This window comes from Castor canadensis, chromosome 12 (assembly GCF_047511655.1).
Source record: "Castor canadensis chromosome 12, mCasCan1.hap1v2, whole genome shotgun sequence".
Classification (NCBI taxonomy): domain Eukaryota; kingdom Metazoa; phylum Chordata; class Mammalia; order Rodentia; family Castoridae; genus Castor; species Castor canadensis.
This window is the reverse complement of record NC_133397.1, coordinates 17,345,458-17,366,862: the sequence shown is the minus strand read 5'-3', so window position 1 is coordinate 17,366,862 and position 21,405 is coordinate 17,345,458. Positions and strand designations below refer to the sequence as shown.

Here is a 21,405-nt window from a genome sequence, read left to right as displayed (position 1 = left end):
GCCTGCTGACTGCAGAGGGCCATACTCTGAGGAGCCTCGGGATGGGCTGGTAGGGACAGGAACAAGCACTGCAGAACCTGGTGTCACATCTGTGTGAGAAGGAGAAAGAAAGTGTCTCCTAACAGGATGTTCTTTTCTTTCAGCTGACATTTTACTATGGCACAACAGATCGTTGGTGTCCAGTAAAGTACTATGAAGACATCAGAAAAGATTTTCCAGAAGGAGATATTCGACTCTGTGAGAAAAAAATACCTCATGCTTTTATCCTCCGTTTTGGCCAGGAAATGGCTGGCGTGGTTGCTGACTGGCTAAAGGATAATCTGTCCAAAATATAAATACTGACACAGGAAACAAGCACCTATAGCCAGTATGTGGAGCAATAAATGTGCTATTCATAGTAAGAAAATGTTTAATTTTGATGTTTGATGTTAAAAAAGGAAAAGGTGAGAACCTCTTGGCTTAAAAAATGCAGCTCCCAGCTCCCCATGCTACATGCTGAAGGAACACAGTTGATGAATCATTCCATAGGGTTACAACACATTTTCCTAGAGTCAGGAAGCATAGTGATCTAAATGAGGACTGCTTTTTGCACAAGATGTCCAGTGGCACCATACAATGTATTTTGGTCAGCAGAATCCTCATAGACAAAAACAAAATGTAGGTAATTTTATTTGAGTTTCCTTGTAGCATAAACTACACTCTCCTAGAGGAAATCATGAAATTACTATGAGAAAGCATAAAAGAGATCAGTGAATCAGTGTACAGTCAGATACGTAAAGGGTGTGAGATCATGACAAGGACACACTTTTGTTCCAGTAGCAGATATTGGCAGTGGACTTGGGTTTCCTCTAAGGACAGAAGATGAAAATTAGCCCAAACTAACTTTGCACAGGTCTTGGCTGAGGTCATCCATATGACATCATGATCTCCCAGATGTGACAAAGAATCAAGTTCACCAGATATTACTGTGGTCAACTAACCAGAGTGTAATTGAAGGATCCCAACTCTACCTCCTGACTCAGGACAGTCAGCAGGCTCCGATCTGAGCCTTAACCTGCCAGGTCCCTACAGGTTTCTTCAGAGCCGGGAGAGAGGCACTGGGCTCTCCTGAATCAGATTTCTACCGGCCAACCTGCAGCTGCTCCTCCTGTGATTCTTACAGAAAAGCTCCATTGAAGGGCAGCAGCAAGCCCTGTACTGTGCTAGCCGCTAATGATAATAGTTGACTGTTCTTTTCTCCTGAAAATGTCCTAGTAAATAGTTTGAAAATGTGTTTAAATTGCTGAGTATTAACATAAATTGGTTCTCCATTTGTATTAACTTTATTTGTTGGAACAGAATTATTTTTGTTAATTAACCAAAGTAAGCTGTTAAATTATGTGAATTTGCCTTCCCTGGACACATGGAGGCCTAGAAGAGAAGAATTGTGTCTCTGGCTAGGGGAGGACTAACAATAGTGCTGCCTTCCCTAAACTGATTCCATCCTGAGACCTGAGGGGCCAATAGACCCACTGGCTGCAGTGGCAGTGGGCGATCAGTCAGAAGCATTTCATTTTCTACTGAAGGAAAGCACTCATGGTGTTTGCATGCTTTTAAGGACAATGAGATGTCCTTCCTCTCAAAACTGAAAGCCCTCTGATGAAAGACTAGCTCTGGTGCTGTGCTGTCAGGTACACAGCACAGGCACAGGGTTGCACACATGACCTTATTGGCATCTGCATGGGGAGGCCTTCTGCAAAACTGACGCTGGAAGCTAGGACTCACCTCTGAGTGCCTTGCATACAGGAGAGGTCAATGGCATGAAACCAACCATATAACAAGTAGAGTTAAATCAAACCTACTGCAATAAAGAGCAACATCCACAGCTGTTCCTTTAGAAGTTATTTTACCTTACTCTGTGTTTCCAGACTCTGCTTGTATGACATTGTATCTTATTTTCCTTTTACAGAGCTTAAAAAAGATACTGACCCTTAATTCCTGTTCCTCATCTAAATACCAAATGAGTTTTCAAAATAAATGTCTTACCAGCACTTAGAGCACGTCTGGCCTGTTATCTGTGCATCTGGGAAAGAGGGTACAATATGAGCAATTTGTCTACTTAGACTGAGCCATTAAAGGGAAAAGCCTCTTTCTCATTGCTTGTTTGCTTTGATTTTGGTTTTGGTTTTGGTTTTGTACTTGTTTTGGTAGTACTGGGTTTTGAACTCAGGACTTCATGCTTGCTAATCAGGCGCTCTACCACTTGAGCCGTGCACTAGCTTGTTTTACTCATTGTTTGTTTTGTGCAGTACTGGAGTTTGAACTCAGGGCCTTCTGCTTGTTAGGCAGGTGCTCTACTACTGGAAACATGCCCCCAACCCCTATATTGCTTTAGTTATTTTTCAAGTAGGGTATCACATTTTTGCCCAAGGTCAGCCTCAGACTGCAGTCCTCCTTCCTATGCCTCTCATGTGGCTGGGATCACAGGGACACACCACCAAGCCCAGCATATTGGTTGAGATGGGGTCTCACTAATTTTTTGCCTGGACTGGCCTCAAACCTTGATCCTCCCAATCTCTGCCTCCTGAATAGCTGGGATTACAGATGCAAACCACCACACCCAGCTCATTCCTTCTTTTAAAGAGTTAAGAATCAGATTCCAAGAGGCATAAATTCATTTTTCTCATTAAAAATTACACAAAAGACAAAAATTGATGAAACAGTGAGTGAGACACATTTTTCAGAAACAGTTCTGCTGTGTTTTCCAGTCAACCATAGGATGGTCTTTGTCCATGATTTAACCTGTAGAGTTGTCTAATGTTGAGTGAAAAGCATCACTTGAAGCCTCAGTCCATGTCCACAGTGGTTCTAGTCAGCTGTGGACCACAAGAGATGCTCCAGAGGCGTACTCAGCAGCTCTGGTGGCCTAGGCCCACAGCTGCCAGGACCCTTTCTGTCTGTGCCTCCACTCAACCCTCTAAACTATAGCATACATTATATTAAAACAAATACAATGCCAGATTAAAGAGACTGAAGAAGCATGACAGCCTTACACAACTATGGTTTAAATGTTTTTGTTAGAAAATAAATTATTGGGACAATTTGTACAACTTGAACAGCTGAGAGCAAGACTCCTGTGTTAATTTTCTGACTTCAGTGGTTGTATTGTAGAGAAAAAGAATATCCTTATTTGTACTGAGAATACAATTAATATCATAAGCACATGTCAGCTTACTCTCAGGTTGTTCACAGGAAAATAATGTTCTCTGTATTTGCAAATTTTTTGGAATTTTGAGATGATTTTGGAATTTACAAAAATTTTAATTATTAAAAAAAAAAATCTTGCATCTGTCTCTTGGCTTTTGTTCTTGGTTCCCCCACACCCCAAAAAGTAAGTTTCTTTTAGACAGTAAATGGACACCAGGGTTCAGATCCCAGATCTGTCATTCATTAGGTTTGTGATGCTCCATAGGCTTCACACCTCTCTGAGCCCCCAGCTCCTCAACTCTGAAGCTGAGATGACATCAGGTTTTTGTTTGGGGGAGAATACAATAGGTTATATGTATAGCATAGACATATGCTTGCCTGGCCTATGATCAATGCTCTGTAGAATGATACCTAAAAGGAAAGGATGGCAAACTTACTTTTCCTTTAGTCTCTCCAATGCAGTTGAGGGCCCCAGGCTGGCTCAGTCACCAAGCCTGTAACTCGATTCTTGTAGTCTCAGTGTTTCTGGCTCCTGTGCAGGGGTGACACTTGCTCACCTGGCTTAGCTTTCTGGCCTCAGGCCACTTAGCCTCCCCACACACAGCTCTCACACAGCTGGCTAGGAGAAGATGCGAAGACCAAAGGATCTCTTAGAAAGCATGAAGCATCTTTCCTACTCCTGGCCTTCTGCAGGGAAGCAGGAGTGTGGACACACAAGCATTCCTTCACTTCGGGGTCGGGCTTTAGGAGAGGTTGGAGGCTGGGACTAAGTGTTCTCTGTGAACAAACATTTCCGAGGCTATAAGCAAAGTTTTCCTGAAGGAGTGGTGAGGACAGAAAGGCTTTTATGAGAGTCTTCCTTGCTTCCTGAGGGGCTGAGACTACTGCCTGTGCCCCAAGCAGCTGTGGGTCAGTGATCACCTTGATCCAGGTGAGGAGTGGCTGTGGGACATGGGTCTGGCTTCTCCCACCAGACTGAAGGCAACTCCATAGCAAGACTAGTGTCAGTGAATGTGATACCTGGAGAGGGTCCAGGGTTCTATAAAGAGAAAATTCCTGGGGAAAGAAAGGGAAAAGGGTCTACCTCTAGACCCAGAAGGACAGGTAGAACTTGGGTGGGTTTGGCATAAGAGGAAAGTGAGTACAGGTAAAGAATCTCCTGCATGATCAAAATGTCTCCTGCAGGCCTCCCAATCCTGGGAGGCTCTGACTATGCCCCTTGTACAGTTTACCATGGAGGGGCCATTACCTTGCTCAGGGTCTCACAACTGGTGGGTGGCAGAGCTGGGATTCCAGTGCAGACCTCTTCAGAGCTATTGCCTCATCCCCTTCTGTCCTCTGCATCATGCTGCCTCCTGGAGGCCACAGTGGGCAAACCTAGCAAAGGTGGTGGGGTGGAAAAGGGAGTCACTCAAAGGGCAGTGAGCACCCCATTGGCAGAGGAATAATAGATAGTTGAATCATTTTAAAAGACTGGAAGCTATAATCAGCTATCAGAGGCAAACACTGTATCAGCCAGTTTGCTGAGAGAAGGAAGATCACATGCTGGAAGTCTGCTGAGGCTGCAGTCACAGGCCAGGTCCCTCTGCCTTGCTTCCCTGACCATCACCTGATACTTCACACAGGACAGGACATGATAACGCCTCCTTAGCTCTCTGAACATGCGCTGTGCTCTTAAACCTTGGGAATTAGTGCCCCAGGCTCAATCGTGCCCATTCTCTACCCCACCCCTGAGACATGGCCCAAACTACCAACTGCTCCTGCCTCCCACCGCTCTCTCTCCTTTCTCCTTCCATCCCTCCTTCTCAACTTGCCTCCCCAGGGTCCACTCTGCTGAAGCACTTGCCATCACTGCACACACAGCACCTTTTCCGGTGCTCTTCCCTACCCTCACTACTAGCACTCCTTCCCATCCTCCAGCGGAGAGTTCCAAAAGATGGATTTGTGTTTTAGTCATCTCTTTACTTGCAAGGCTTAGAGAATAGGAGCTGCTGCTAGAATATAGTATAAATTTGATTTTCTAAATTCGTATTCTAGATAATCTAAATTTCTACCATACCTAACAGGCAAGTTCTCAAGAAATGCAGATTCTCACAGTGGGTAAGATTCACATCTCAGGAACCCTTCATCCTCAAATTGGACATGTCAGTAGAAGTGCTGGGCAGAGACACTTGCTTTTGTGTTAAGTGTTTTCCCAGCAGAGCTAGGCACAGAAGTCAGATAGATTCAAAAACATCAACTGTTTGCTTCCTGGCACCAGAGAACTACAAGAAAGCAAGGCCACTCTACCTCATGGTCCATTCACCTCCTCTGCTATGGCTATAACTGTTACTTCTGTTCTGCTATGGTTAGAAACTTCTGGAGTCTGGATATTAGCAACCACCAATTATGTGGCTTATTATTTGTTGATCGCTAACTCTGTGCAGCATCCCAAGTGAGAATTCCAGCAACAATACACAAGACTGCTTGGGGATAGTCTCATTTTGTGTTGCATTCCTCAAACATTCTGGCACAGGGGTCTGTGCTGACCTCCCCACTTAGGAGTGGATTTGCTTGCTGGGTAAGTCTATGGGAAAATTCCTCCTCCCTGGGATGGGAATGTGACCCCATGACTGGGCGTCTATTACAGCCGGGGGTGGGGGTGCACCTGCAAGGTCTCCCTCCCTCACAGAGGGCCTAGCATTCCCCCTGCTGTAAATCCACTCTACTCGGGCTCTGCAGCACATCTGTGCTTCCTCCTACTGGCCACTACAAAAGGGCCACGCACCTGCATATCATTAGGACTCAGCAAACCACAGCCTCACGGTTGACAGCTGAGCACTGGCGACACATCCCAGTGGACAAGTTTCTCTCCAGATCACTGCCCCTTCTGAGCTCATGAGTGCAGTTTCCAAAGGCACAGGCACTCCTGGCCTCTGTAATTGTGTCCCGCCCCGCCCTCAATAGAGCAGCAGTTGGGGCTTCTTCTACTCGACTTGTCTGGAAATGAGCAGCATTGGGGCAGAGCCATAACAGGGTGAGGGAGTCATCAGGGAAGTCAACTGTAGCCTCCACTTAGCATCTGGCACTGCCAGCCTTTCAGACTGCCCTCATCTGTGTGCAGGAAGTTGGATGAAATTTTAAGCGCCACCCCTATCTTTCCTCTGTCTGTAGCTGCTCCTTCTCTACTGCACAGATACTGGGGCAGGCAGTGTGGAGACTGAAAACCAAAAACATGATAAATTTACCTAAGATTACTATAAACAAAGCTTGACAAGACTTTACACTGTTCCACAGCAGGGTCACAGAATTTACACATTTACTGTATCTACCAAATGAGTTAGTTAAAGGGGAAATATGATTTTTCTTCCAATAAAAAATTCTTCATTTAGTAGTAATGAATTTAAGGACTAGAAAGAGAGTAGGTTTATCTTTCACCAGGATAAAACCCACTTAACTGCAGGAATTTGCATTAACATACTACAGGCAAAGCACAATGTACACAGGCCTGAAGTACCAAGGTGAAACCCCCTTGAACTAACAATGTACATTTCAAAAAAAAAAAAAAGAAGGGCAGGAGGACAAAATAAGTCCTTTCCAGGTGTGGATACCAGTGGGAAGAGGGTGAATGCAAGGGAAGAGGGAATGAGGGTGAATATAGTGGATGTATTTCGTGTTCACATAGGAAAATAGAAGAATGAAACCTGTTGAAATTGTTCTAAGAAGGCGGGAGGAGAAGAGAGAGAATGACGGAGGGGATAAATATAGCTAAAATATATGGTAAGCACATCTGTAAATACCACAATGTATCCTCCTGTACAATATTATATGCTAATAAAAAAATTTTTAAAGAAAAATGGGAAGTAACCAAAAAACAAAACAAAACAAAACAAAAAAATCATAATACAGGATCACTGGATTCAAAATGTTGCCATCACTGTGACCAAAAGGTGCGTAATACTGACAGGCTCCATACCCTAAAAGAAATCATCCAGGTAACGCGTCCTTAATGCGGGCGAGTCCCCTTCCGCTTCCCACCACTGCAACTCTGTCACTAATCCTCTCCCAGCACATTTTAGGAACAGATGAAATAGCCCTCTTCATCATCTGCAGGAAAGTCAGGTGTGAGAATTGGGACAGCCAGGGAACAGTCCATGGATGGTCTGACTCTGCCCATCAGGGAGAGATACTGAAGCATCCAAGGCCATGTCACTGAACACACAGGGCCTTAGCAAAAGTGGCTTGTCAAATGTGCTATAAAATTTAGCTGGTTTCTCTGAAACATGTCGTGGTTTTGCAGAGGAAGCTGCTGGCATGGGGCTCTGTACCTTAGGACTTCAGAGGCATGATTGTGTGACCTCCAGAGGAGAGGGCTCACACTTTCTGCAGTGGTAGAGGGCTACAGCGGCCTACAGAATATTAAAACCAAAAGCCTTTCCATTTCCACTGTTTGGAATGAATTAGCACTCTTTACAAATTACAATGCTCATTTCCCAAAGAGATAATGTTTTGCACTGCATTTTGGCCTCTTCTCTGAGCCCAAGCCTGAGTTTTTACCCTCCTGTGCAATGACTTCACACACTGGGCTGTGCACAGTGCCCTATGTAGTTTCACAACAATCAAAAAGACCCAACATGCAGCAGCCGCATGCTATTCCACATTGGAGACACTGATGTTTAAAGGGTCAGTGGTCAGCACAAAGACTAGCAGGGCCCAGTCTACCACAAAGCTGCCCCTATTTCAACACAGTCATTCCTAGTGCCTAATGCATGTCTCCGATCTCCATTGCAGAGGGGAAGGACTAGACCAACACAGGCTAAATAACAAAAGCCAAAATCTTTTTCTCTAAACACCAGTCACAAGCAGTTTTATGAATAAAATATTTAATCAACTTATCTGTACAAAATATTAAAATGGTTAATGACAAGTGTACAAGCATGTTTAACAAATATATACTGCTATGTAATAGTCAAGAAAAATAGAGTTTGCTGTTTTACAGGTCATTTACATGTCAATATGTACAGTCTATTTAAATGTGAGTATACATCTACACATGGGTTTATACCTGCCATTGAAGAGCTGTCTGCTTGCTGGCCTGGCTACGAACAACATCTCACAGTGTCAGCAAGTGCTGCTCCAGTGGCCAGGCTGGGCAGTAGGTGACAATTAATCTGCAGCCTGTGAGTCCCAGAATCCTGACTTAAGACCTCTCTCACACCCCTATCTCTTTACTCTCAAGCCAAGCTCAGAAACAGTGGATGTCATTGAAAAAGGAAAAGGGATTTCCCCTAAAAATAACTAATTTTGTCTTTAGCTGCTGGAGGAATGGTGTGTAACTGAGCCTCGATGGCATTTCCGTAACTTTAAGTTATGCCACGGTATAAGAATCAGATTATATTTGCTTTTTAAGCTTCAGGGCACCACCAGGCTCTGCATTCTGCCAACCCAGAGCCTGCTTCAGCAGCATCTCTTTCTAAGCGGGTGCAGGACTTCAGCAGCACCTTCATAGGATCTGCTTCTTTATTTATGTACAAAACAAAACAAAAATTCCCAAACTTTTCAGACCCCTATTAGCTAATAGGTCAAGTTGTAGACAGCATGCTAATTCATGCTTTAAAAAAAAGAAAGAAAAGCAAAGCATTGACTTTTCATTTGAGGTGAAAACTTTCAGCTAAAAGACTGAACGTGACACAATTGTTACCTTTGTCAAAGAAAGCATAATAGCTGTTTGCGCTATAGTATAGAGTGAAATATAAAAATAAAAATTACACTAGGGTGCTCATGTTTAATCTATAATTTGTCTGAGGTGGAGAATGCCAGAGAAATTCCCCTCTGGAGAATTTCTGTTCCTAGCTTTGAAACATTTGCCTATTTCCCAGCCAAGAAACGTTCTTTCTCACCGAACTTGATCATCATTTTCTGAACAGAATGCTGACTGGCTGACTGTCTCCGACTGACAGGCTCTGGATCAGAACTGTAAGTTGCAAGGAAATAAGCCTGCATGGGGGACTATCCCTCAAGCCAGGTAAGCTAGCCTGCTTCCCTCAAGCCAAGTTGCTGCCACCGCAAGTCACAGGGGAGCCTTGGACACACATGCGCCTGTGGCAAGGAAAGGCCCTCAACATACCTTGTCACTGCTTTTCAGACTTGTCCCATTGAGAACCCGAGCCGAGAGCTGCCAGTAGTCCATGTGAGGGAACAGGCTGTGCACAGTTGCACCAAACCAGCAGCTCTTGGGCCTAGGAGTGTCCTCAAAGGAACCCAACCTATGTGCTACTTATGGGCCCAGGCATACTTCTGAATTCAATAGGACTTTTACAATAAGCCTTATCAGAAGCCTCATGCTGGCTCACCATGGGCAAAATCCCAGAAGGGCTAGTCAGAGTTCTAGATTCTGGTACCCAAGGCCCTGAGGAATCTAGAGACAGAACAAGGCATCTTATACCACCTCTAGACTCAGGAAGTAGATGTAATGGTTACCACCACTGGTTGGTCAGGTGGCAGATGGAGACCTGACTGCAAAAAAGACAGCCAGTTGCCTGCCTCATGCCTAGCCAAATCTCCAGCTACCACTTCACAGTGCTTCTGTTTGCCAAGAACTCAAAAGGTGGTAAAACTGAAACACAAATGCAAAGCATCCAACCTCAGAGCCAAAGTCTGTGCCACCCCACCTACAGGTACCTGAGTTTGACCTCAGCTTTTTCTTGTTTTTCTAGCCAACTTATTTCAGTGTCCCTTGAAAAAGGATGAAAAGTTTGCACTATGACTTCCCTCAGACAGCCCTCTCTGAATGAAGTTTCTAAACTAGCAGGAGAAAGTTCACCTGACAAGAGCAAAATGGGCTTCTCATACCTTCACACAAACCATCCTGCCAACAAACACCTGCCTATGCAGAAACACATCCCTCAGGAAGTCTCTGTGGACGCTGCAGTCCTCTTGCAATTGAAGAGGATGCATGTGAGAGAAACCAGTCCTGTCTTTTCACACACACACACACACACACACACACACACACACACACACCATGCACAGATGCTGGAGGAGGCCTGTCTGCAAGATCTGCATGGCAGGAGGGATGGAGGGTGAATTTGAACTTTTTCAGCTACAACAAGTGAGCCTTGAAACACGAACTAATTTCTTCAGGGGGCCTCATACCCTTTAATCCCCTCCTAACTTGCTCTGCTATAATTACTGACACTGCTGCTGCCATGAGTCACCAACCCCAATTCTGCCTAGCTGAAGGCCTAGCACCAAATACACACCAGCTGTAGGCACAGCATAGGCCCTGTGCAGGGTGGACAAGAGGAAGCCAAGCTCTGGTTAAGCCACATGAATGCTCTCACAGCAGAGTGTGGCCCTGAACGATGCTCAGAGCCCACTGCCCTCAGTTACCCTCACTGATTCACAGTGCAAACTTCCAGCCTGTTTGCAACAAGTGACTACCCAGGTTGGGCTGGTGGCCTTCCTGAGAAGAGCAGACTTCCGTAGCTAGAGCTTCACTCTGGGCTCCCTGTTTGTTCAGTTCTGAGCTCTGGCACAAATGAAAGACCTGAATGGCAACAAAAGAAGAGATAAAAACTCTGCTCCTACATAAATGGTCAGGCAGCTCCAGATGCAAAAGGCTGAGCTGTCTGAAAAATTCAAACTAAACATCTTTTAGACTCCTCCTTCTAGTGCTTCTCAATGTTAAACTGCACCACCATTTCCCAGGTCATAAAAAGGAAGAGGAGAAGGTCTTCTGATGCTTGCCTCTGGTCTCTTTCCCAACATCTCTCCCCTCCTTCCCCCAGACCTCAGATCCGGGCATGGGGGCATTGTGTGGGCAGCCTACTTAGGACCAGGTTTGCTTGTCTCACCCAGGGCCTCTGGGACAATGGCAGACCCACATGGGCTGCCAAAAAGGCACAGCCTTCCCTTCTCTCTGCTGCCCCACAGAGGACCTGCTGGAGGTGTGATCCTTTTCCTAGCACTTGGTCACAATCTGAGCCGAAGTATGGCCTCTTCAACCTGCATGAGCACAGGCACAACTGGAGCCAGGTTAGCAGGGCCCTCAGCCCCCAGGGGTGTGGGACAGCTCCTGATTTGGGTAAGCCAAGTCCCACCCTTTGGTCATGGCCTTACCCCAGGTGGAAATGGAAACGACATCCATGAAATAGCAGCAGAGAGTGGGAGTAAAAAGGAGGGTCACACACTATACCACACACCACACGATACCACACCACAGAACATACATGCCACGAGGGCTGCAAAATTGGGGTCAGAAGGAGCCATTCCCCAGGGATGATCTCAATTACTCTGCCCTGCCTTGGAACTGTCTGACTGGGCTTTCTGCCCTAGCATCCTGGGACTTCTGCCTGGAGGGCTCCTCACTTTAAGAGGTGGACGCTGAAGCTCCAGCAGGAAGGTGACTTACTGCGGAGAGTAGCCTCCTCAAGGCAGGTGCAGACCACATTGTGGGGGTGTTGGCTCTGGAGTGTACAGAAGCCCACAGTGGGCCTGAGTAGCACCACTCAGACACACTACCCCCATGGGAACCTAGTGACTTCCCACTCCCAAAATCTTATAATTTCTGAGTTTACTATTGGCATCCTCCCTTTCCTTTGCAACATAGACACTTCCTAAAGGGTAAGTGCAGGCCCTTAGCTCCTGATGTCTCCCAGTCCACCTGCTGAGGCCTCTGGCCCTCAGCTCACTGAGAAGGTTCTGCTTAACTGGCAGGGGACCCCTATATCTGTGCCTTAGAGAGTTCGCACTCTCTGGAGACCCAGCAAGGTCCAAGTCAGCTACCTTCTCTCCCTTTCACTGCATTGTCTGGAAACCAGACTCAAGCTAGGGAAGAGCTGGCCCCTTTTCGTACACAAGCTGCTCTTGGAAAGAATGCAGTTCTGCTCCCTGCTCTAAGAAGAAAAGCAGTCTACAGCTCCGGTGAGTTTCTGCATGATTGGAAGGAGACTGCTGGTGGCATGAGGATTTGGAAGATCTGGATCATCTCCTGTTCCATCCCCAGGGTTCCCAACCTCTTCTTAGGACTCATGCATGCCTCTGCCCCTGCCCATACCACAAGTGCAGTGAGATCTGCATGGAGCCTCTGAGGGCTTTGACTGCACCATCACACAATCTACACTGCTTCTCTCACTCAAGTGCCAGGCAAGTATGGTGACAGGGATATGAATATACCAAATGAGCACAGCTCCAGCCAGGCTTCCCCAGTATAAGCTGACAAGGCATGCTACCGTCCTTTCTGGAAGACCCAGTCCAGCTGTTCGAAAGCCAGAATTCCATTTAAGAATCCTGGAAATGCCGGCCTACCAGTGTAGAGGTCTCCCTTAATACAAAAGATCTGGCTTCAATCAGCGGTGACCAGACCTTTTTAGTGTTTGGCAGACCCAGCAGCAATCCCTCTGGACCCTAGCTGGTCTGCCCCATGCTCCCCGAGCAGGGATGTCACACCCTTCTCACTCACAGAAAATAGTGATTCAAGAGGCCTCAACTCAGTCCTTCCCCAAAAAGTGTAAAATTCTGTTTACTTTGGCAGGGACAATTTAATGATCTCAGATGAGGGTAACTTTGCTCATGGCCCTGACACACTTGACCCCTGCTCCCCCCAACAGTGAGGACTAGGGTTCCAGAGAAGCAGCTGGGCTTGCACTGATCACCCCAGCTCAACCCCACTGCCTAGAAGATAGGCAGACAATGCAGAGGGCTCTCAACTGTATTAACTAGGCCCAGGCCTGTTCTACACCTCTTGGCGAAGCTACTTTAGCCACATCCTAACAACAGAAAGCTGTCTGTCCCATGTTATGACTCTCTTGGGGTCACTTTTACAAACAGAAACACACTGTACAGATGGACGCTGAAGAGCCAGAGGGCTGAGTAGAGATGGAACAGGGTACCCACCAGAGCCCCTGGTGGTTCCAGGAAGGTCCAGGTGAAACCTGGAGCCATTCATTTTATTCCATAAACAGCACACTGAGGCCTCAGGGACAGTAAGAGCCTTCTAAGGTAACACTCCTCCCTTCTTCCCAAGATTCTGCCTGTAAAAATGCAAGGAGATGCCTACTTGCTCCCTCACCCACAACACATCTCCTAAGAAGTGAGCAGCAGAAACCAAGGAATGGAAATTTTTTTCCCTACTATAAAAAACTAGGCTAAATCAAGACATTTATTGCCCAAATGTTGTTTTTTCTAATAATTAAAAATAGTATCTAAATGTATGCTTTTGCCCAAACATATAAAGTATCTTAAAGTTTCTTCAAAATAATATTTAACTGTAATTTATTAACTTCCTTTCTAAATCTTCTAGTTTGACATTTAACTTTTTAAAAAATTCATTAAGACAAGTATCAGCAAAATCACTACTAAAATCATCCATCACTTAGAAAAACAGATCGAGGGTTCCCTCGCAAAACCAATAATCTGGGCACCATCTCTGCCTCGGTATTTAAAAAGATGGAATTGTACCAGAGCAGTAACTTTGGGATTTTTTTTTTTTAACCTAAAGAAACTTGAATTTTCTGATCATTTATAGTGACTCACATAGCCATAGCAAATAAACTCACATTGTAAGAGGTGACAATTATAATTTTAAGAATAAGTTATAAATAGCATTTTCCCCCTTTGGGATAATTTTACAGACTGGAAAGGATTCAGGTGGGGACCATAAATAAACTGCATTTGAACCTTAGTCTTTCCTGTCCCTGAAGAGTGTAAAGTGTAACTCTTCAGAATTAAAATACATATAAATTGTCCTGACCCTTAGAATCCAAGACAAACACAAGACAAGGCCCAGCACAACATCTAAAACAACAGTACCCAGAAGGGCTGCAGGATTTTTCAAAGAAGCCATGGACTGGTGGAGTCCAACTTATCTCTCTTTCTCTCCAACCATTAACAAAAGACCACAAAAGACTCGCAGGCATGAACAAATCAAATAAAACAAGGAAGGCTGGCATGCTGGAGCTCACTTTTACATAGATAGAAAATCCTGCCATCAATGAGACTCTTTGGGGAGAAATTCGGGAACTGTGAGAAGGGCTTGCACCAAGACCCTGCCCTAGCGGGCTACCGCAGTGGCTGACAGCAAGGGGGGGGGGAGGTCAACCTTCCTCCTGTTCTGAAGGTCTGGGTTGTGAGTTTAAGTCTGACAAAAGCACTTTTGTGCAGCTCCCCTTAAGGTTACTATCACACTGCCAAAACCTACAGCAACAACACAGAGAAAGCGTGTGAAGGCCAAGGCTGATGCAAAAGCTAAGCTAAGCACAAGCACATGTTGGCGCACTCTTGAGTGTGGCTTTTGGAATGCGGTGTGCTACCTGGCAGATGAACCTGAGTTCCAGGAGAGGCAAGCTTTCAAGCCCTGACAGCCTCTTTGCCAGCTTCTTAGGAAACCCTCCTGGCCTGTCTCTAGGAAAAGTGGCAGTCCCCCTCCTTTTTCCCCAAGCCCAGTCATTGCACTACCTTCCTCTTATGTCTCCAAGGCACTGCTAGTGCCCTCCTCCGACCAGCTTGGGTTTTTTGAACCTGGTGGATCCCACCCCACAACCAATGTCATGTCAGCTCAGTGAAAAACATCTCCTCCATTTGATTTCCCCTCAAAGAGAAAAAGTCCACTTTCTTGATCATTCCCAATTAGAACTGATAAAAGAGGGCAGTTCTGACATTTGCAGAGATCTGGGAAGTTCCATAAGACATTCTTTCAGACAAAACTTCCCGTTCAAAACTGAGGCGGTGCCACATTAATTTTAAAAGTTAGGGGAGAAAGATTTCTTTTGCAGCAGTTCCTTACTGTGAGAAAAAGCATTCCAGTCCTTCAGTGGGTTCCAGGGTGCAACACCAGGTTTTCCGCCTCTCAGCAAGGCCACGCCACCCCCACCAGAACAAATAGGGGTGGGTGAGCTAAAACGTACTCCAGTACCCCTTTAGGTCACCCGTTTTGGAGCCTCCATCCTAAACCGTTTCTACCTGATTTAATGCCAATTGCCACACCACAAACATCTTCCTCTCCCCTAAAGGGTGATCTGTTTACAAACTACACATGGCTGTGACATTTGGTAGCGGCAGGCAATCTCTTCCCAAGGCTTTCAGATGCTACTGTCCACTGCACGATATATGTATGCGTGAGTGAACGAGTGTGTGGGTGTGAGTGTGAACGAGTGCTCTTCTCCGCGCGGGTGGGGGGGCTACAGTCCGAAGCGCACTCCTGCTCGGTGACCCGCTGGGCCCCAAGCTGCTCTTCAGCAGGGGTCCTCAGCGGCAACCTGCTCCCTCCCCATGCCGCATGCTACCTGCAGCCGCAAGCCTCCACCACCATGTCCTCGTACTGCTTGTAAACCACGTTGTTGGCGGCATCAATGTACAGGATGCTGATGGGGCTGAGGCGAGCAGGCACGCAGCAGGAGGCTGGCGCGGCATCGGGCGCCATGGAGTTGAGCAGAGTCTGAATGATGGCATGGTTGGTGGGCTCAAGATGCGAGCGCAGCGGGAAGTCACAAACGCCCTCGCAGTGGTACGCCTCGTAGTCCAGCGGCGCGATGATCCAGTCGTCCCAACCCAATTCCTTGAAGTCCACATGGAGCGGTTTCCGGCTACAGCGGCTCCGACCCCGGCGCCCGTGGCCCCGGCCCGCACCCCCGCCGCTGCCCTGCGCTGTCCGAGTACCGACCAGCGCTGTCCGCCGCCGCCTGCGGCCGCCAATCATTGCCTTTGGCGACCCAGTGCCGGGTCCCGGGTCGGGTGGAGGTTCTGCAGCTAGAGCGGCCCGGAGTGCGCGGGCCTGGGCACGTATCTCCCGGAACAGGCTGTCCTTCCTCTGCGTGCGGGAGGAGACGACCAGCAGCGCGCGCTCCTCTGCCGCTGCCACGGTACCTCCGCCCCGCCAGCCGAAACCCAGCAGCCGCAGTGCCAGCGGGCTCCTTGCGGGGCCCACCGCTGCGTGCAGCAGGACGCAGAACGCTCTGGCGCGCGGCTCCTGGCGGTGGCTCTGCAAGGCGTCCGCCACGTCGAACACTTCCCAGCGCGCGCCGTCCAGGGGCTCCGCGGCCTGCGACTGCAGCAGGCGCGGCGTGCGGGCTGCACCCGGGCACGTGGACAGCAACAGCAGCGGTGGGGGAGTCGCAATGCCAAAGCCTGGCTCCTGAGATTCGTGGCGCAGCACGCGCAGCTCAGCGCCCACTACCTCGTCGGCATCGGGAAGACTGGACACGTCGAATATGAAGCTCTGGCTGGTCTCGGCCGCCGATTCGTCTACCAGGGACGGGCAGAGACAGAGAGAGAAAGGACAGAGTAAGAGCGAAACCCGAACTCCCCGCCACGGGACCACCTAACAGCACTCGATTTGGCAACCTTCGAAGCAGGATACAAGCTCCCTCACCTAGGCCCCAATTGAAATGCTGCCAGCCTGGCCCAAAGCAAGGGCGCCTTCATCCCCCCTGGAGCTTTGGTTCCTCAAGCCATCGCGACAACCATGGATACCCGCATTATCGCCGAGCCGTGGGGCAGGAACGCGCCACAATACCCAACACACAATCTTAAGGCTACTACAGTCCTGCTCCCTGCCCTATAGCCATGGATTTAGGAAACGATCGAAGACCAGACATCCCGGGATAGGAGAACTGAAGAAGTGGTCGCATCAGAAGTAGGTCTGGTCCTGCCCAGAATAGGTACTGCTCCTGACTGCCTTGCTGAGCTCCCAGGAGAACTGCAAACGGAAAGTTCTTGTCCCCTCAAAACACTCCTCTTCAGCTATCTCTCTTCTCTAACCCAGCCTTGACATTCCCGCCGACCTCCGTCTCCCAGGCAAGCAGGGGCCTGCGAGTTGTCCAGAGGTGGAACGCAGCAGAACGGTGGTAGAGACCCTCCAGTCCAATCTCCCCGTTTGGCCAAAGGGGAACCGAGGTCCCGGATTGGCATACAGGCTCGCTCAAGTCTCAGCAAAAGCCCTGCTGGAGCCCCTCGCCTGGGTCCTCCTGGTGCTCCCCTAGCCTCAGAAGACAGGGGGATGGCGCCAAAGGAACGGAGCCGGCTGGCTTTGCTGCAGTGAGGGCAGCGGGTCCCTGTGATGTCTTGCTTCCAGGAGAGCCAGACCATTCAGGACTTATGCTTTTGCTCTGCTGAGACTTATCTCAGGCTTAGGGTTTTATTTCTGGTCTTGGGCACTTTTTTCCTTTTGGGGCTCAGAAGAAAAAGTTTAAATTCCACCAAGTAGCAGATAAGGAGCTCCCTTTGAAGGGGGTCATATGGTTTCGTTTTGCCCCAAACTCGGAGAGATTATGCAGACCCCCACCACCACCACCACCATCAGGGATTTGCTCTCCAACCACGGAGGCCAGGACTTGATGCCTGAGGTCCGCAGTCTGGGTGATGTCCCTGGTCCCTGGAAGACTCAAGCAGCCCTATTCCAAATTGAGGCTCAGGGTAGAGAGTAGGGAGAGATGCTCTCTGGGCAAGCACTCACATCTCCTGCTTTCTCTCAGCTTATAGTGCAGCCCTCCATCTCTCCCTGCTTCTCTGGCCTGCCACTTAGCCATGAAGGGAGGGAGAGGTGGCCTCTCAGGCCTTGCCAGCCAAGCAGAGCTCCCCAGGAAAGGATTTATCTGAGTCTATGACCCTGGGAGACTTAGCCCTAAGAGAGTTTGGTGCTTCTGGTAATTTAGGGTCCTGCACTTGCCCTGTCTCCTGCAGCCTCGGCAATCCCTATTCAGGGATAGGTCTGCAGCCTTCCCTGGCCCTGTGCACCAAGAGTGGGGCTTCCCTTGAATATGCTAAGGTTCAGTGCAGAGGCCATGCCAGGCTTTCAGAGAATGCTAGATAATTCTAATGGACTATCAATCCTGAGCCTTTTGGGTTCAGGTACCCAAAAGAAAGCAGTCTGTGCATAGTTATTGTGTGTTTTGCAGGGATGGGTGATTTGCTCACCACACAGTGGCCTATACCTGCTTCCACCAGGCTGGGATCCAAAGGTGTGCAGTCAGTGGCCCCTCGAGCCTCAGACCAGCAACCCTTGCTTTCCAGCCCTATTTGCCTTTTTTCCCCTCTTGCTGTCCATGTTAAGTGTCTGGCTGGACAGAATTAAGATCAAAATTACTTGCATTTCCGCCTGAAATTAGTTAAATTTTCCCTATCTGTCTGCTTTAATGACTTCAATGGAGATTAATAAAATCCAGATGACACACAGCAACCACCACACGGCCTCACCCACGCCCTACCTTTGGAGGGCCCTGTAGAGGATTAAGGTGGAGTACTAGGGCCGCAGGCATTCCTGCACAGACTCTGGGAAATGCTCCCCTCCCCACACAACTAAAATCCTGGACCTCTGGCCCTCCGGGGTTCCCCCCCACACCCCACCCCCGCACAACGCAGGCCCCCACACAAGGCACCACCACCCAGATGCAGCCTACTGAGAAGGGCCTCATACCGGGAGACGCCACCAGCCTGTCCACAGTCATTACCTTAGCCTGATACCTGCCTCGTATTCCCCTGGGCCACCGCCAGTGTGTGCCTTCACCCCACGACAATGTAAGCTGCATCCGCCGCCCTGGTCATTACATAGACCCTCTTGGCAAGAACTCCAAAGTCCCCACTCCTGCCCTTTTTTCTTCTCCAAGGGCTCTGGGCCCGAGGCCACTCCACTCCCTTCCTCAAGAAACAAATCTTGGACTCAGCCTTCCTCCTTCAGGGGACCTGCCAGCCAGCAACCAGCAAAGACATCCGCTCAGCCCTCTGGGACCCGGCCCCGCGAGCTGCCGGACTCGCGCCACAGTCCAGGCGCAGCGGGTTCGAGTGCGTTGACCTTGGTGGCGAAGTTTCTTTCTAACACCTGAGGCTGGGACTTGTAGGGCCACGGCCCTGAATGGAATGGAGCATCGCTCCAGGGGGGTGATCTCAGCCCAAGATCGGACGGGATGGTTGGGCGCAGAAGAGGCGTAAAGTACCTTGGGTCGCCTGGTCAACGAAGCCGGTGATTGTGTCCGCGCGGCCGTGGCTCCAGGAGGATGCCTCAGCTGGAGCCCTCCCAGCCAGACTCCGATAAAGCGACATCATGAAGTGGTGCGGTACCACGGAGCCGTTCCTGAAGCCGGGGCCCGCGGCGCGGCGCACAGTACGGGCCCCGGGAGCCGCGGCGGCCTGGACAGCTGAGGCGCCCGCAGCCGGGGCGAGGGTCTGCCCGCCACTGCCGCTGCCGCTGCCGCCGCTGCCCGGGCCCCAGGCCGGCCCTGCCCCCGCTGCTCGCAGCACTGCAGCAGCTTCCAGCCCGTCGCGGGGGCGGCAAGCGCTCAGCAGCCAGAGACACAGCGCAGCGGCGGCGCTCAGGTCCATGGGCTCCGTGGGCCAGCCGGCCGAGCGACTAGGGCTCCGTGGCTCCGGGAAGTCCCCCGGCGCCTTTTGAACATAGTGTTTAATAATGGGGGAAGTGTGCGCAGCAAGCCGCGGCCCCCCTCCTCTTCCACCCCACCCCGCCCAACGCCCGGAGCAGCGCCCCCTGCTGAACACTCCAGTGGCAGCGCTGCGCCCCCCACTCGGGCCTATCGTGGAGTCCAGGGCAGGAGCCTGCCCCCACCCTCGCCAAGTGAGTGTTACGGGCCCCAGGCTCCCGCCACAGCCCAGTGCCCCGCCTCCCCTGCCCACGGCCACGCGACTCGCGTTCGCCACGCCCGCGCTGCGCCCACCGAAAACCAACGCGCCCTCCTTGGTTCGAGGCTCCGGGCGTCGTGCGTACCCGCCCAGCTTGTTCCCCACTCCTCCACGGAGAACCTCCCGCCCCTCCCCGCTCCTATTCCGCGAGTGCCAGGGACTCCAGACTTGGGGCCGAGAAATGGTTGGGTCTCTTCTGTGCTGCTCGCTTGCGCTGCGACCCGTGGTCAATGCAAACAGAAAAGCCACAAGGGCGCGCGGGACAACCACGAAGGCGTTTTCGATCCACGGTTCGGCGGTGCCCTACCCTGCCACAGCTCCCAAAGGATCGGAACGGAAGACTTGAGCAGGGAAGGAGACCTGAAGGGGAAGAAGAGAGGACGAGCGGTAGGAAAGACAGAGCAGAATCAGAGGAATGGACATGGACCAGCCGTCGGAAAGGAAAGGCTTGGGTGCCGAACTTGCACCAAAGCAGGAGCCGAGTTCTTAAAGTTCATAAATTACGGAGGCAACTCAGGGGTGATGAGTGAACCCCAGTGCAGAGTGGCTCTGGGAGCTCGACTGTGCGTCGAAAGTGGGCCGGCGGTCACATTTCTTCAAGTTCAGGCCGCCGGCTAACTGCAACTGGGTACTGGTACGTTTGGACCCGGCCAGAAGCCTGGAAGGCGGGGAGCATAGAGCCCCAAGGTGGCTGGCGCTCTGGTTCTCTTCACTTCCACACTGTGGTTATGGCACCAGCCGGGGATGGGTGGAAGGGGCTTTTGGCCGTGACCAAGCCCTGGGACGCACTGGCGCGGGCGGCAGGACCCTTGAGTCCGCAGCTGGTAGGGGGCGGTCCTGGAGCGGGATCTTACAGAGGAGGGAGATAGATCCTCAGCGAGTTCATTCAACTCAGACATCTTCCCCTCCCAGCGCGGGAATGTCAGGCGATGGACTAGCCAGCGTTAGGCTGCGCCAGACAAGTCTGTGAAGAAGGTCCTTTTCCTTTAAAATTTATTGCATTTGCTAGGGAACTCGAAATCTAGTCTGGGGTGGCGTGTCATCATTTGGAGGGGATAATAAGGTTCAGCAGAACTCCATCGCATCCAAAGGCAATTGGGTCCAGACACTAGTCCGGCTGTCTGGCACTCTGAACAGACACAGAAGGGTCGCAGTCCAGAAACTCCCGAATCAATTGCAGCCCAGGTTTCACTGCACCGCAGTATCGTCCTAAGCAAAATCTTCAGGCACCATCACAGGGCCACTGCGGGAGCACAGTCTAGGGTTTTGACCTATTCAACACTTGAGGATTTGGGGGGAGCCGATGGGAAAGGCCTGGCAGGGTCAGAACTTGCAGACCCAAACGTGATCAACTGGGGGGAGCAGAAAGGCCTGAGATTAGCATGAGAAGGTCTGAGCCTAGGTCTGCCTTGGACACCAAGAGTCTTCCTGGTGATGCTGGGATGACCAGATTTCATTAGTTCACCTTGCCTTTAGAACCCAGGTTGGAGAGTGAATGAAAGAGCTATGATCACGGGTTTCCCTCTCTTGGTACCAGTACAAAGTAGCCTTAAGATAACCAATGGAGGCTCACTGGCAAAGCCCTCTCCCCACCCATCCACCTGCAGGTGC

The 21,405-nt window shown here is 49.8% G+C and overlaps 2 protein-coding genes across 10 annotated transcripts in view; one reads left to right on the top strand and one right to left on the bottom strand.

Annotated features, from left to right (window-relative positions):
• Ldah (lipid droplet associated hydrolase) overlaps positions 1-1,850 on the top strand; it is a 97,915-nt gene extending 96,065 nt beyond the window's left edge. For all 8 annotated transcript variants that reach the window (XM_020156626.2, XM_020156625.2, XM_074049249.1 and 5 more), the window contains one exon: positions 144-1,850. In XM_020156626.2, the coding sequence (XP_020012215.1) occupies positions 144-335 (192 nt within the window). In that variant the 3' untranslated portion in view covers positions 336-1,850. The remainder of the gene's footprint in view (positions 1-143) is intronic.
• A 6,256-nt stretch (positions 1,851-8,106) lies between these two features.
• On the bottom strand, positions 8,107-19,510 carry Gdf7 (growth differentiation factor 7). Of its 2 annotated transcripts, XM_020156584.2 has the most exons (3): positions 19,095-19,510; positions 17,827-17,831; positions 8,107-16,381 (listed from the first exon to the last, which is right to left on the bottom strand). In XM_020156584.2, exons 1-3 carry the CDS (start codon positions 19,477-19,479, stop codon positions 15,446-15,448), a joined length of 1,326 nt encoding a protein of 441 aa, XP_020012173.2. In that variant the 5' UTR covers positions 19,480-19,510; the 3' UTR covers positions 8,107-15,445. The 2 variants fall into 2 exon arrangements, with proteins under 2 accessions (XP_020012173.2, XP_020012172.2); XM_020156583.2 differs by lacking the exon at positions 17,827-17,831 and having other exon boundaries at positions 8,107-16,407.
• Between the last annotated feature and the right edge of the window lie 1,895 nt (positions 19,511-21,405).